The following is a 14,793-nucleotide window of genomic DNA, read 5'->3' as shown; positions in this document are numbered from 1 at the left end:
TGTTAGGGATTAAATGTTTCCCTCTGCTGCATCCCCCACCCAATTCATATGCTGAAATCCTAACCTTCAATGTGATGATATTTGGGGCTGGGGCCTTTGGGAGCTGATTAGATGAGGTCATAGGGGTGCCCTTCGTGATGGGATTATTGTCCCTACAGGAAGAGACCAGAGACATCACTCTCTCCGCCTCCCTCTTCCTTCTTCCCCATGTGAGGACACAGCAAGAAGGTTGCCTTCTGCAAGCCAGGAAGAGAGCCCTCCCCAGGTCCCAACCATGCTGCCATCCCAATCTTGGACTTCCAGCCTCCAGAACTGTGAGATGTAAGTTGTTGTTGTCTAAGCAACCCAGGTGGTGGCATTTTGTTATGGCAGCCCAAGCAGACTAAGACAGCCCCATTTAGGGGCTGTGTTGTGCAACACACAAGTGCAGGCCATGCTGGGGGACGAGGCTGCTGGGGGCAGGGGCTGGGCAGGCCGCACCCCCCGGGAGGCAGAGGATGGTGGGGAAGTCCCCCCCCCCATGCATTTCTTCTCTTTGAAATCAAAGTGGCTTTTAGTGTTTTTGTTTTTCTGCCCTTGCCCCCATTACAAAAAGTAATCTATGCAAAGAAAAGAAGAAAAGCTTGTCCCCATTTAGGGGGAACCCAGGCAGTAGCTCAGACTTCTCAAGTTTTCGAAAGGTGAAGCAGTCATCCCCACCCTGTTCAGTGAACACAGGCAGTGTTTATGGACCCTGCTGGGTGTGGGGTGAGGGGGGCAGGAGGGATTTCCAACTTGGGTGACCAAAGATGGTGAGGGGTTTCAGGGATGGCTTTAGGGGATTCCGGGATGGAACTGGTTAGGAGGTGGTTGTGGGTGTAAGGTGCTTTTGGGACCCTCAGGAAGGAGAGCCCAGCAGTGGTTGCCCTCACGGCCCCCCTCCCCATCCCTCAGCCCAGCCCTGTCTCAGACGAGCCAGTGTCCTGATGGTGCCAATGAGGCCTGGCACCTTCTTGCTCTGAGTTGCTCCCTAAGTTTCTGATCCAGTCTCACCTCAGTACTTCCTGCCACCCTAGAGTCATGCCAATGGCCCGTCTCCTGCACACATATGGATTTGGTTTTCCTGCTTCCAAACCAGCCGATTTTCCACGCCAAACCCTGCTTCTAAAAAAATCCCCTAAGCTGCTTCTGCAAATTACAGCACACACCACCAGGTTTGATTAATTAACTACACAAAAATGATGGAGAAACCAGTGAAGGACATAATTATGCAAAACAGAAGTGTCAGATTTACAAAGCGAGTTCTTCCCCTCTCCACATTCTCAGAACGGGGTGGGGTGGGGTGGGGGTGGGGGTTCTTTCCCTTTATCCTGTAGCTGCCCCTGCTCAACAAATTTTGCTCTCAGAAAGTCGGGAGAGAGGTAGGCAAGTGGGAGGCAGGCAAGCGGGAGGCAGAGCAGGAGTGGTATGAGAGGTGGGGGTGGGTGGCCTGCGGGGGTACACCTGATGGGAAGGCCTGCGGCCATCCCGGGTATGCTCGCTAAGAGAAGCCCCCTCCGCCCGGCCGGCTCCTCTCTGGAAGAGGTTTCACCAAGCCCGCTCATGCCTACTTGATCTCTGCCTGCCTCGGCTCTGCCTTGCACTGTCTTTCCTCACCCTGGAATGGTAAGAGTCAGGAGCAGACACCATTGCAGCCCAGTGTGCAGAGCCGCTCGGGCTGGTCTCGGGAGGCAGAGGAGTGCTGGGGGGCTTGTGAGGTTTCCGCATTGGTTGGGGGTGTACTAGGGCCTTTGGGGCCTCTCATCTTCCTTATGTGTCTTTCTACGGAGGGGGCTGGCCCAGAGCAGGGTTGGGGTGTGCTGAAGCCCCCTCATCAGGGGCATCCCCAGACCATCTTAGTCACACCCTGATGTCCCCCACCACCTGGCTCAGCCCACAGTGCCCCGCTCACCCCACCTGTGTGACCAAAGGCCTCAGGATGACTTTTCTCTCTCCTCCCCCAGGGCCCCTCATGGTGGGCTCACCTGCGGCCTGCCTCGGCGTCACGGTAGTCCTCGATGGCCAGGCGCAGCTTGCGCCGGTGCAGGGAGCTGCACACCCCCAGGCCCAGCTGCAGGTCCTCGTCACTCAGGCTCAGCAGCACCTGCCCCCGGGAAGGAGTATCATATGGGGGCTGGGACAGCTGCCGGCTGGGTTCCTGCCCTAGAGGGGGTCTGTTGACATGGGGCTCCTTCCCCATCTCCTGCCCACCTTTCATACAGTGGGGTCAGGGCACATGGAAACCTCTGCAACTCTGACCTGGGGCGGAATCCCTGTTCAGGCAGAAGGAGCCCTTTCCCTTCAGCAGGTAAAGGAAACTTGGGTCCATTGTCAGGATGAGGCAGCTGAGGCTCAGAAGGGCTCTCTGCCTTGCCAGGGAGGCACAATGAGCAGGTACATCAGAGGCTGATTGTATTGGCTAGCTCCTAGACTGCACCTTCTCCTGACTCCAGGGTAGCAGTGGGGGGCAGGCCAGCTTCTGGGTGCGTAAAGCTCACGGAGGGCATGAGTGGCATCCCATAGGGGGCCCGGAGTTGCCTACCTTCCCGCTCTTCACGTTCTCCGTGCAGGCCTTGACGTACATGGGCATGGCCATCACCACCTCCAGCCAGGCCTGGACGGTGCCCGCCTTCCAGTGGGACATAGGGGTGGTCCTCACCAGCTCCACCTGCTGCAGCCGGTCCATCTGCTCCTCGCCTTCCGACAGGCTGAGGCTCTGCCGCGTGGGGCTGCACTGGCTGTCCGAGTCTGCAACACACAAGTGCAGGCCACGCTGGGGGATGAGGCTGCCGGGGGCAAGGGCTGGGCAGGCCGCACCCCCAGGAGGCAGAGGATGGTGGGGACGTCCTCCCCCCATGCATTTCTTCTCTTCAAAATCAAAGTGCCTTTTTGTGTTTTTGTTTTTCTGCCCTTGCCCCCTTTACAAAAGTAATCTATGAAAAGAAAAGAAGGAAAGCTTGTCCCAGAAAAAAATAAAACAGAAAATGAAGATCACCCCACGTGACTGTGAAAGGAAAATAAATCTTGGGACCCCGAACTCATTAAGCCAAAGGGAATAGTCAAGCTGGGAACTGGGTCACGCAAACCTGCCTCCCCGTTTTGATTCCTAAATAAGATGAACAGTTACACACCTCTCTCATATTTTGCCCACAAGGAAATTCCTGGTGAGCTTCGAGAGATTTACCCTAAAGCATTTCTGTTAAAATTCACCATGGCAATGTTAATGGATAGCTTATCTTTACACAGTATTCACCCCTCTGCTCACCTGGCACAAATGCATATCTGATTGTTCCCCTGCCCCATTTATCTTTATCGTATGTAAAAATGTCAATTTCCTGCATGTTCCCCATCTGTCTATGTTACCTTATGTAAAAATGCAGATTCACTGGGCCAGACAAAGGCATGAATGATTATTTCCCCCCACCCCCCTCTTACATGAAACTGTATACTTCTCAATATCCTTTCCCCTTTAAATTTGGAGCTCCCAAAATCATCTTCGGAGAAAGGCACAGACCTGTCTTCCGGGCACGCGTTTTTAACTTTGACAAACACACCTCTAAAATGACTGAGACCTGTCTCATCATTCTTCTCAATCGACACCACCTAGAGACAGCAGCTGTTAAATACTCTTTGGGATACAGAAAAGCCACACTTACAAACACACACAGACCCGCTTGCTTACGGAGTGTGTGCATTTGAGGTGTGTGCATTTGTGATATGCCTGTTCACTTTCACTGTGGAGGAGACTCTTCATCTCCATAGAGACCTATGGTACCTTTTGACTACACGGGATTCATCAGAAAGAGGTTCCGTAATTTATTTTACCTCCTACTGATGGGCATGGCGGTTGTTTCCAATTTTTCACTATTGTAAACACCACAGCGGCAGTCGTCTTTGGGCAACTGGGTGATTTATTTTCGTAGGATAAATGGAAACCAGCTCCATTTCTTAATACACTGAAAGCTGTTTCTGGAATGGCCCTCACAGACCAAAAAAAAAAAGTTCATCCACCAACATTTTCTAACCCCACTCTTCTATATATGGTTGGTTGCATCAATGCCTGGTAAATATGAAAAGTTCAGGTTACAGAGACTCAATTGAGAGGGGAAAAGAATCTCTCTAAAACAGGGTTCAATAAAAACCTAAACAGGCCGGGCGCGGTAGCTCACGCCTGTAATCCCAGCACTTTGGGAGGACGAGGTGGGCAGAATGCTTGAGCTTCAGGAGTTTGAGATCAGCCTGGGCAACATGGTGAAACCCCATCTCTACCAAAAATACAAAAAAATTAGCCGGGCTTGGTGGTGTGTGCCTGGGGTCCCAGCTGCTCAGGAGGCTGAGGTAGGAGGATCTTTTCAGCCAGGGAGGCGGAGGTTACAGTGAGCCAAGATCACACCACTGCACTCCAGCCTGGGTGACGGACTGAGACCCCATCTCAAAGCAAAACAAAACAAAACAAAACAAAAACCGCACACACCCAAACAAGACAAACTCAATACCATGAGAAACAACAAGTATTCAAATATACCTCTGACTGGCTGGGCACAGTGGCTCATGCCTGTAATCCCAGCGCTTCGGGAGGCCGAGGCGGGTGGATCACCTGAGGTTGGGAGTTCAAGACCAGCCTGACCAACATGGAGAAACCCCGTCTCTACTAAAAATACAAAATTAGCCTGGGTGGTGGCACATGCCTGTAATCCCAGCTACTCGGGAGGCTGAGGCAGGAGAATCGCTTGAACCCGGGAGGCGGAGGTTGCGGTGAGCCGAGATCGCGCCATTGCACTCCAGCCTGGGCAATAAGAGTGAAATTCCGTCTCAAAAAAAAAAAACAAAAAAAGAAAGCTCTGATTAGAAATGACCCTGCTGAGGCCGGGCGCGGTGGCTCAAGCCTGTAATCCCAGCACTTTGGGAGGCCGAGGTGGGCGGATCATGAGGTCAGGAGATTGAGACCATCCTGGCTAACACGATGAAACCCTGTCTCTACTAAAAATACAAAAAAAATTAGCCGGGCGTGGTGGTGGGCGCCTGTAGTCCCAGCTACTTGGGAGGCTGAGGCAGGAGAATGGCGTGAATCCGGAAAGTGGAGCTTGCAGTGAGCTGAGATTGCGCCACTGCACTCTAGCCTGGGGGACAGAGCAAGACTCCGTCTCAAAAAAAAAAACAAAACAAAAACAAAAAAACAAACAGAAATGACCCTGCTGAAATTCAATATTATAAATCATTACAAGGATGTAAAAAAAAAAATACTTATCCATCCGTAGAGACAGGACACAAAATTAAAACAATAGGTAATAATCTACATGAATGTTCATAGTTACTGCCTTTGTGTGCTGAGGAGAATATGGTTTTTTTTTCTTATTGTATGTCTCTGTATTTTCAAAGTTCCCCAGTAAACATGTATAGTTTTATAATAAAAACTTTGGAAAAATTAAAAACTAGGAAGCAATATGTATGGTTATTGATGAGAGTTTGAAGGAATGACACTCCATTCATATGTTGGAATATGTGCAATGAATAAAAACTCCTGTCACGGGAAAACGTCCACTACCTATTGCCAAATGAAAAAGGAAAACACGGCTGGGCGTGGTGGCTCACACCTGTAATCCCAGCACTTTGGGAGGCAGGTGGATCACGAGGTCAGGAGATCGAGACCATCCTGGCTAACACGGTGAAATCCCATCTCTACTAAAATTACAAAAAATTATCCGGGCGTGGGCGTGGTGGCACATGCCTGTAGTCCCAGCTACTCGAGAGGCTGAGGCAGGAGAATCGCTTGAACCTGGCAGGCAGAGGTGGCAGTGAGTTGAGATCATGCCACTGCCCTCCAGTCTGGACGACAGAGCAAGACTCCATCGCAAAAAAACAACAACAACAAAACACAGCAGGCACAGTGTAACCCTGACTGTGGTTTAAAAATTATATGTAGATGTAAAGTGTATAATTATTATATACACATGTATGTGTATACAGTATACTAGGTGGAGAAAATCTAGTATATAAAAATATGTAAAGTACTAGATGGATCACCATGAAAAGTCTGTCTCTGGAAAGCAGTGATAGGTAATTGTGCGGGTGTGTGTGTGAATGTGCACGTGTGAGTGTGTGAGAGTATTTGTGACTGTGCATACTTTTCTGTCTCCCAAGTTTTCCGCATTGACTATATTATGTTTGACATGGAGAAAAAAGCCTAGAAATCTCACTTTTTCAAGTTACAAACCCCCTCCCCACAACGCCTTCCCTCTCTCCATCTTAAACTCCTTGAGGGACTCTTTGAAAAGGGCTGCATCCACTTGGTGACCAGACACTCATCCATCCCCATCTCCACCAAAACCCGTCTCCCAAACACCTCGTGCCTCAGTTTCCTCCTCTGTAAAGCTAACCCGGTACTGTTCTCCGCTGCCTGCCTCCTCTGTGGGCTGCTGTGAGGACTCGGTGGTGGTGAGTGTGATGGGGCTGTCCGTGCTGGGACAAGTATGGGTTGAGAGGTCACTGCCAACATTATCATGTTTCCCTTCTCAGTGGTCCCAAGCCCTTTGTTTTTCCCAAGGAAATGGCAGAGGTTGCAGAGAGCTCTGTGCAGGTCACCCATCTGAGTAGCCTCCTGTTACCATGGTGCCCAGGAATGCGGAAACAGCAGCAGCTGCCTCTGCAGCCCCGCCAGGGCCCCAGGTTCTTGCCAGGTGACAGGGCTGTCAGGCCGGGGTGCAGGCGGGCACCCGGTGCTGGTGCCGGCTCCCACGGACTGGCGTGGCTTGGAGGGAAGTCTTTTGGATCAGGCACAGGACTACAAGATCTATAGGGATTGGAACAGGCACTGAAACACGGCATCCTTCCTGGATGGGAGAGAGCTGAGAGCCCGTGGGAGGCCTCCAGCCTGGCTGGCTTCACTCTGTTTTATTCCGCTAGCTGAGTCTCACTTCTCTGTTATGTGCTTCTGGGAAGAGGAGAGGTGATATGTGGCCACATCTGGTTACCCAAAGTTCCAAGACACGGCCCCTGTCGTCCATTTGGACCAGGCTTTGGAGTTGAACAGACCTCAGCTTCAGGCAGATTCCTTGAAGCCTCCGTTTCTCCATATATAAAATGGGAATAATGAGAATATCTGCCTCGTAGCTTGAAATGAACGTTATAAACTCCAAATGCGAAGCTATGGAAGTGTGAAAGTTGCAGATACCAGGATGAAATCACTTTTGTCAGAACCAGAAGAATTAGAGCTGGGAAAGCATGAAGGAGGGGAACTCGTGCTTGCATGTCTGAGATAAGGACCGTCTCAAGGACTTTCTAAAATAGCCCCCAAGAAATTCCTTCTTCAGGACTGCAGCAATTCAGATAAGATGTTCTCCAGAGAACACTGCCCAGTAACGACGTCTCCACCAATGAACTGACGCCAACTCTAGCTTTGAGCCTCTGCAGCCAATGAAGTCTGTTTCCAAGCAGCTTATATGAACTATTTTTTTTTTTTTTTGCCAATAAAAGCTTCCCTTTGCTGTCCCCTCTCCAGATGCACCTATGACTTGCCACAGCTATGCTTCCAGAGTCTAATCCATTTTTCTTACTCCTAAATACATTCATCATATAGGATTTTTTTTTCTGATGTGTCTTTTTTCAGGCTGACAGTAGGCACCTAGTCAAGGCTGGCTATTGTTGGCAATAAGAGGTCCCTCTCCTGGGGCTTGGGCACTGTTTGGCCACACCTAGAGATCAGCTGCAGCTGCCTCCTTCCCACTACATTCCTGGCTACAGCTTCGGTGCCTTCAGAGGGAAAAAGTCCTCCTGGTTGTCCAGCCTGGCAGGGCAGAAATTCACTGTCCCTGCTGGACTCCCGCCTGGTCAAGGTGGGAGGGGTGGGGCTCTCAGTGAGGTGAGGGTGGATCTGTCCATTCTGTGCCCAGGTGGGTGGGTGGGGGGTGTCTGCAGCCCTTGGCTACGTCTCCCCAAGAAAGGGAGCTAAAGGAGCATGGGAAGGAGAGAAAGGAGGTGGGAGCAGAAGTTGGCACCTGCTCCTGAGTCCCCCAGAAGAGGGGAAGGTTCAAAGAAGAGGGTTTGGGGAGAGAAAGGGTGTCCAGATGCAATAAGGATGCGAAGGGAAATTGAAAGGAGGAGAGGGAGAGAGGGAGTCGAGGTCAGAGTGGGGACAACAGATAGGTGGACAAACAGAAAAGGCAAACGTCTGGTGTGCAATGTGAGCGTGTGCCTGTGTGTCTTTGTGAGTGTGTGTGGGTTATTTGAGTTATTTTCTGTAGTGAGCAGGCCTCAGGGCTCTGAGGGGAGCTGGCTTTACAGCTCGCATTATTTATGGAGTCCAGGCCCTAGGAATGCCAGAGGCCAAGCTGGGTTCATGTGCGCAAACCACACATTTTGGTTTCTGCAAGACAGCTATTCACCACCCCTATTCACCACCGCCTCCTTCTCCCCCACCCCTGAGGACTGAGCGCCAAGGAGACGACGTGACAGAAGGGCTTGGGAGGAGTCTAGGGGGGCCTTGGGGTCATAAACCATTAATTAAAGGCAGTTTCCAAAATGCAGGCATTATGGGGCCAGATTTTATGTCCGGATTCCATCAATCCTGGCTTTTATTTCCCTCCTTCTCAGTCTTGAGAGCGGGAATAACTCATGTTGATGGCCAGGCTGCTCAGCGGAGGGGCTGCCGAGTCGGGGGTGCTGGCTGAGTCCCTGGTGGAATCTGAGAAGCTACCACTAAAAGGCAGCCACTCGGGATCCTTCCAGAAACTAGGAAGACTGTGGACTTTGGAATGAGAGGCTCTGCATCCTTCCACCCACCCCAACACATATGCACGCACGCACACACACCCCCACAGATTGTTAGTACTACTGAGTGTGACCATTGAGGTCTCCCCTAAATGAGGCCTTATAGAGGCAATTGTGTTGGCCCAGCATAGAGGTCAGCAGACTACGGCCCCCCTGGCGGAATCCAGCCCTCCCTCCTATTTTTCTAAATAAAGTTTTTACTAGATCACAGCTGTGCCCATTTGTTTATTTATTGTCTAAAGCTGCTTTCATGCTACAATGGCAGAGTTGAGACATTGAGACAGGCCCACAAAGCCTAAAGCCTAAAGCCCACAGAGTTTTTTGGCCCAGTGCAAAAAACCACATAGAGAAACGCCTGGGCTAGAGGTTCAGAGGTTGGCCCTGGAATATGGGAGCCCTCGGTTTGAATCCCAGCTCCGTGGCTTATCAACCAAAAGATCTCATGGAAGTGTTTTACATTTTCTCAACCTCAGTTTTCCCCTCTGTAAAATGGGGATGATAAGAACGCTTAATCTCACAGGATGGTGTGAGGATGAAATGAAATGATGTGTGCAAAGTGTTCAGCCTTGTGTCTGACATAGAGTGGATACTCAGTGACTGAGTGGAGGCCTCTGTCCCCTGCGGGCCCATGTCACTTACTGTCCAGACTGCTCTGTCCAGCACAGCAGCTACAAGCCACATGTGCCTACTGAACATGTAATGTGGCTAGCTCACATTGAGAAGTGCCTTAAGGGCTGGGTGTGGTGGCTCATGCCTGTAATCCCAGCACTTGGGGACACCGAGGTGGGTGGATCACCTGAGGTCAGGAGTTCAAGACCACCCTGGCCAACATGGTGAAACCCCGTCTCTGCTAAAAATACAAAAAAATTAGCTGGATGTGGTGGTGCATGCCTGCAGTCCCAGATACTCGGGAGGCTGAGGCAGGAAAATTGCTTGAACCTAGGAGGTGGAGGTTGCAGTGAGCTGAGATCGCGCCACTGCACTCCAGCCTGGGCAAAAGAATAAGACCCTGTCAAAAAAAAAAAAAAGTGCTTTAAGCATAAAACACATACTGGAGTTTGATGTATGTGTAAAAAAGAATGTAAACGATCTCATAATCATTTTAAAATTGATAACATATCATATTTTGGGCATACCAGTTTAAATAAAATATATTATTAAAAGTCATGTCACCTGTTTCTTTTTACTTCAAATGTGGCTAATAGAAGGTATAAAGTTACACGTGTGGCTTGCATTAGTTTCTATTGGACAAAGCTGGTCTGGATGGAAGATTATTTTTTCTTTGATTTGTTTTCTCATTCCATTTCCCCCCGTACCCCCCGGCCCCCGCTCTGTTGGTTTGGAAGTTAAGCTTTTCTATGTTTTTGATTTTAGTGTAGCAGCTGTAGTTTTCAAAGTGTGGTCCCTGGACTAGTAGCATCAGCAACATCTGGGAATTTGGTAGAAATGAAAATTCTAGAACTGTACCCCAGATCTCCTGGAACAGAAACTCTGGGGTGGAGCCCAGTGGTCTGCTTCAAAACCCACCAGATAATTCTGAAGTATTCTCAAGTTCTAGAACCACTGCCTTAATGATTACCCTTGAAAAGTCACTATACCTATTTATCTTAATAAAACCTAGGGTTGTTCAATATCCTAATGCCATCCTAAATAGTAAGAATTATTTACAATATATTAATTCTGATCACTCCTCCTGACTTCCACGCTACCGCATCCAGGATTTTAATTCTATCCTCTTTTAAAACCCCATAATGTAGACATTGTCGCGATAATTATTTTACACTGATAACGTTTGCTTAAAATAATTGACTTACATGTTTACGAATTTCTTTGTTCATCATGTCTTCTTGTACCTCAGACCTTCCTTCTGGAATAGCTTTTCTTATTCCCGAAGAACATGGTTTAAAAGATTTTTCGATTAAAAGTGTTTTGGGGCTGGGCGCGGTCGCTCACGCTTGTAATCCCAGCACTTTGGGTGGCCGAGGCGGGCGGATCACGAGGTCAGGAGATCGAGACCACGATGAAACCCCGTCTCTACTAAAAATACAAAAAAATTAGCCGGGCGTGGTGGCGGGCGCCTGCAGTCCCAGCTGCTCGGAGAGGCTGAGGCAGGAGAATGGCGTGAACCCGGGAGGCGGAGCTTGCAGTGAGCCGAGATTGCGCAACTGCACTCCAGCCTGGGCGACAGAGCGAGACTCCGTCTCAAAAAAAAAAAAAAGTGTTTTGGTAGTCAGCTGTTACAACTTTTGCCTATCTGAAGAAAGTCTATTTTCCCCTTGTACTTCAAAGGGTTTTGCTGGGAACACGGTTTTAGGTTGAGAGTTCACCTTTTGTTTCAGCGCTTTGAAGATATTGTTTCATGATCGTGGGTCTTCATTTCTGCTAAAGAGAAGTCCACTGCAAGCCTAATTGTTCTTTCATTAGCTACTTTTAAAATTTTCTCCTTGTCAGCCGGGCGTGGTGGCTCATGCCTGTAATCCCAGCACTTTGGGAGGCTGAGGCAGGAGGCTTGCTTGAGCCTAGGAGTTTGAGACCAGCCTGGGCAACATGGCGAAACCTCATCTCTACTAAAAATACAAAAATTAGGTGGGCGTGGTGGCAGGTGCCTGTAATCCCAGCTACTCAGGAGGCTGAGGCAGGAGAATTGCTTGTACCTGGGAGGTGGAGGTTGCAGTGAGCCGAGATTGTGCCACTGCACTCTAGCCTGGGTGACAGAGTGAAATTCCATCTCAAAAAAAAAAAAAAAAAAAAAATGGCAGAGGTAAAATGGCTGGTACAACTGAAGACCTGAGTTTTAGTTATTTAATTTTAATTAATTCTAATATAAATCTAAGAACAACATGTGGGCTAGTGGCTACTGTATTCGACACAGTAATTTCTCCTTTAGTTTTCATCTCATCTCTGTGCATTGCATTCTTGGTAATTTCCTTAGGTCTTTTTTTTTCCATTTTTAAAATTATCTCTTCACCTATTTAGTCTGCTGTTTAACCCACCCTTTTATTTATTTTTAATGTTACCAGCTATATTTTTTTTCATTTCTAAAACGTTTTGTTTTCTCTTTCAAGTTTTCCTGGTCTTGTCAGATAGTTTCCTGTTGTTTGCTCATGTCTGCGATTTCATCTAACATTTCCTCAAGTATTTTATGCATAGTATTTAGTATTTTGTATTTGGTATTGATAATTACTATGTCTGAAAAGACCTTAGAGGGTCTAAATTTGCTATTTGTTTTTGCTGACGTTTACTCATGCTGACCACATATTTGATCTTAATTTACGGGAATCTTTAGGGTCTAAATAGCAGATACCTTTCTCCAGAGAGGATTTACATTAACTTCTACTGGGGTGGGGAAGAGAAGAGGAGTGGGGATGAGACCTGGGTCCAGGGGCCACTTCATGCCCCTTTGAGAGACTCTGGTTGAATGACGGAGTCTCCGGCTCTGTTCTTCCACTTTGCTATATCCCAAAATTTAACCCCCCGATAACAGTCCTGATAGCAGCATTTGCCTCTGGGACAACCTCAGCTTTTGCCTTTGGTGATCACTCACTGCTCCTGTTCTGGTGTTACCTTACAGCTTTCGATTTTTGTCTGTAGACATCTTGGGGATTTCCCTTATTTTCTGTGAGACCAGAAATGCATTAAAACGTATGTTTCATTCCAGATTTATTGGTTTTGTGGAGGGAGGCCCTTCCAAATATGTCTTCCCCCAAGCTGCCCTGAGTGGCTGTCCCTCTGGCTGTGTGCACTGTCCACCCAGCACACTGCTTCCTGCTGGCACTGCTGTGCGTGGCCTGTCCATCTGCCCTGCCACAAAGTGATTGCCTAGGTCATCAGCCAAGTCCTTCCATATTTGTATTACCAGGGCCTGGTATATGGAGATGTCCAATGTCATCAGTGATGGGAAAAGTCCAGGTTACGGGAAATATCATTTCCTTTGCCTTTCCCCCCAGCTCAGCCCTTCCCTGTCGTACTTGTTTTGACATCCAGTGAAGATGAGACCATTATTCACTTGGATATTCCTTTGGGAAGCCTCAATTTCTCTTGCCTTCCCCCAGGAATAAAGGGGCAAAGGGCACATTTCAGATGGGAAGTGAAGGCTCAGAGGGGTCCACCGATGTTTCCAGCAGGCTAGTGTGGGAGCTCTGCTGCAACCCCGAATTCCCCACCTCCCAGTGTAGAAGAAGCTATGTGAGCAGCCCTCTCGCCTGTTCTTGGACGCCTGTGCTTGGTTACAGAACATTGGCAAGGATTGCTCAAACTGGCAAGAGGCGGGATGGTGTGTGGGGTGTGGGAAGATACTCTCAAAGGCTGGGAAATGGCTCCTGGCCCTGCCTGCCAGGCTGGGGAACTTGAAGCCAGCCATGACTCAGAGTGAGAGACAGACACAGAGAGAGACAGAGAGACAGGCCTAAGCACTGAGACAGACTTGGTGGGATCCAAAGGCCTGTGATGGGGAAAGACAGGCCGATCTGGACATGCGTGTTGCCACTGAACTTGGGGCTCCGTGTGTCTGTCCAGCCTTTGGGCTGCTCTACCAAACCCTACGGCGCCTGGATATTCATTCTATGACCAGAGACACTCATGCCTAATACTTACTAAGCTACCGGGGACAGGTGGCATGGAAAGGCGGGACGGAAGGATGGTAGACTTTGGTGGGGGTGAGCCCCGGGCTGGAGTGACACAGGCAGCCTGGAGCCAGAGCTGATGGCCGGACAGGCCCAGTGCACCATTCACCAGTGTCTGGTAGAAGCTTTGAGAAGCTGTTGCTATATACTACTTTCCACTATTTTTGCCCTGAAACAGTCCCTCCTCCACCTAGCCTGAGGTTGACATTTGCAACTAAAAGGGGCTGAAGAGGCTTGAGTCCACATGCCTGTCTAGGATCCATTTAGAGCAAGGAAAGGTGCCTACCTCCGAAGAGTTTGGAGCACCCTGCACCTGCTGCTCAAATGGCATCATGAATGGGGTCACCTGGGCCTCTCACCCAGTGGGATTCAGAATGCTAGGGATAGAAGGTGCCCTCAAGGTCATGTGGTCCATCCCACAGTCTTGCGGCAGGGCTGGCACTTAGAGGAGGGAGCCTGCTCCTAGAGTGGTCTTTAGACCAGGGACATCAGCTACCAGGGAGCTGGTTAAAAACACAGAGGTGGATCACTTGAGGTCAGGAGTTCGAGACCAGCCTAGCCAACATGAAACCCTGTCTCTCCTAAAAATACAAAAATTAGCTGGGCATGGTGGCATGCACCTGTAATCCCAGCTACTTGGGAGGCTGAGGCATGAGAATCGCTTGAACCTGGGAGGTGGAGGTTGCAGTGAGTCGAGATCATGCCACTGCACTCTAGCCTGAGTGACAGAGCAAGACTCCGTCTCAAACAAAACAAAACAAACAAGCAAACAAAAAAACACAGAGGCTTAGAGGTAAAGTCCTCGTAAATTCTCCTATGCCCACCCTGCATGGAGAGTGAGAGGGCAGCCCTCACTCCTGATCTCCCAACCCCAGGGAGGTGGCATTCTTCACCCTGGTCCCCCATGTCCCTCACTTCAGAATGCCATTGGCAGACACCCTTGGCAGCAGCTATGGGAAAGACTTAGAGCTCTAGCATTTTAATTAATTTTTTTCTTCTTTTACTATTTAAAATTTTGAGTCTATACTCAGCCTGTGGCTGAGTGATCCATGCCCTGGGCTTCTGAGGCTCCTTTGATGTCTGCAGTGTCAAGCACATTGGCACATCCTTGGCATCTGCATCCCTGGGGTCAAATGTGTGCCTGGACACAGAGCTCCCTGGAGCCTGATGGGAAAGCTTTAGTTGCAAATGTGTCCTGTGTGTCTGAGTTGGAGGTGGCGCAGGGAGCTAGGCTTCCCTGGAGGTCACATGAGGTGGCTGAATGTGTCCCTGCACCTGGCTGGGCCTGTTGCTGCCCCATAGGGTCTCAGACCTCAGATAGGGGGGCTGAGCACTTGGACCTCAGCTGCCACTGAGGCAGAGTTGAGGCAGTGAGCTTGGTGAGGGC

General features: G+C 49.5%; 1 protein-coding gene across 3 annotated transcripts in view; it reads right to left on the bottom strand.

Annotated features, from left to right (window-relative positions):
- The window catches only part of KAZN (kazrin, periplakin interacting protein), a 1,219,269-nt gene that overhangs the window by 17,747 nt on the left and 1,186,729 nt on the right, over window positions 1-14,793 (bottom strand). For all 3 annotated transcript variants that reach the window (XM_032758995.2, XM_032758993.2, XM_032758996.2), the window contains 2 exons: window positions 2,561-2,766; window positions 2,004-2,122 (listed from right to left, as the gene is read on the bottom strand). In XM_032758995.2, the coding sequence (XP_032614886.2) occupies window positions 2,004-2,122; window positions 2,561-2,766 (325 nt within the window). The remainder of the gene's footprint in view (window positions 1-2,003; window positions 2,123-2,560; window positions 2,767-14,793) is intronic.

This window comes from Hylobates moloch, unplaced genomic scaffold (genome assembly GCF_009828535.3).
Source record: "Hylobates moloch isolate HMO894 unplaced genomic scaffold, HMol_V3 SCAFFOLD_9, whole genome shotgun sequence".
Lineage (NCBI taxonomy): Eukaryota > Metazoa > Chordata > Mammalia > Primates > Hylobatidae > Hylobates > Hylobates moloch.
This window is presented reverse-complemented; position numbering and strand designations above follow the sequence as displayed.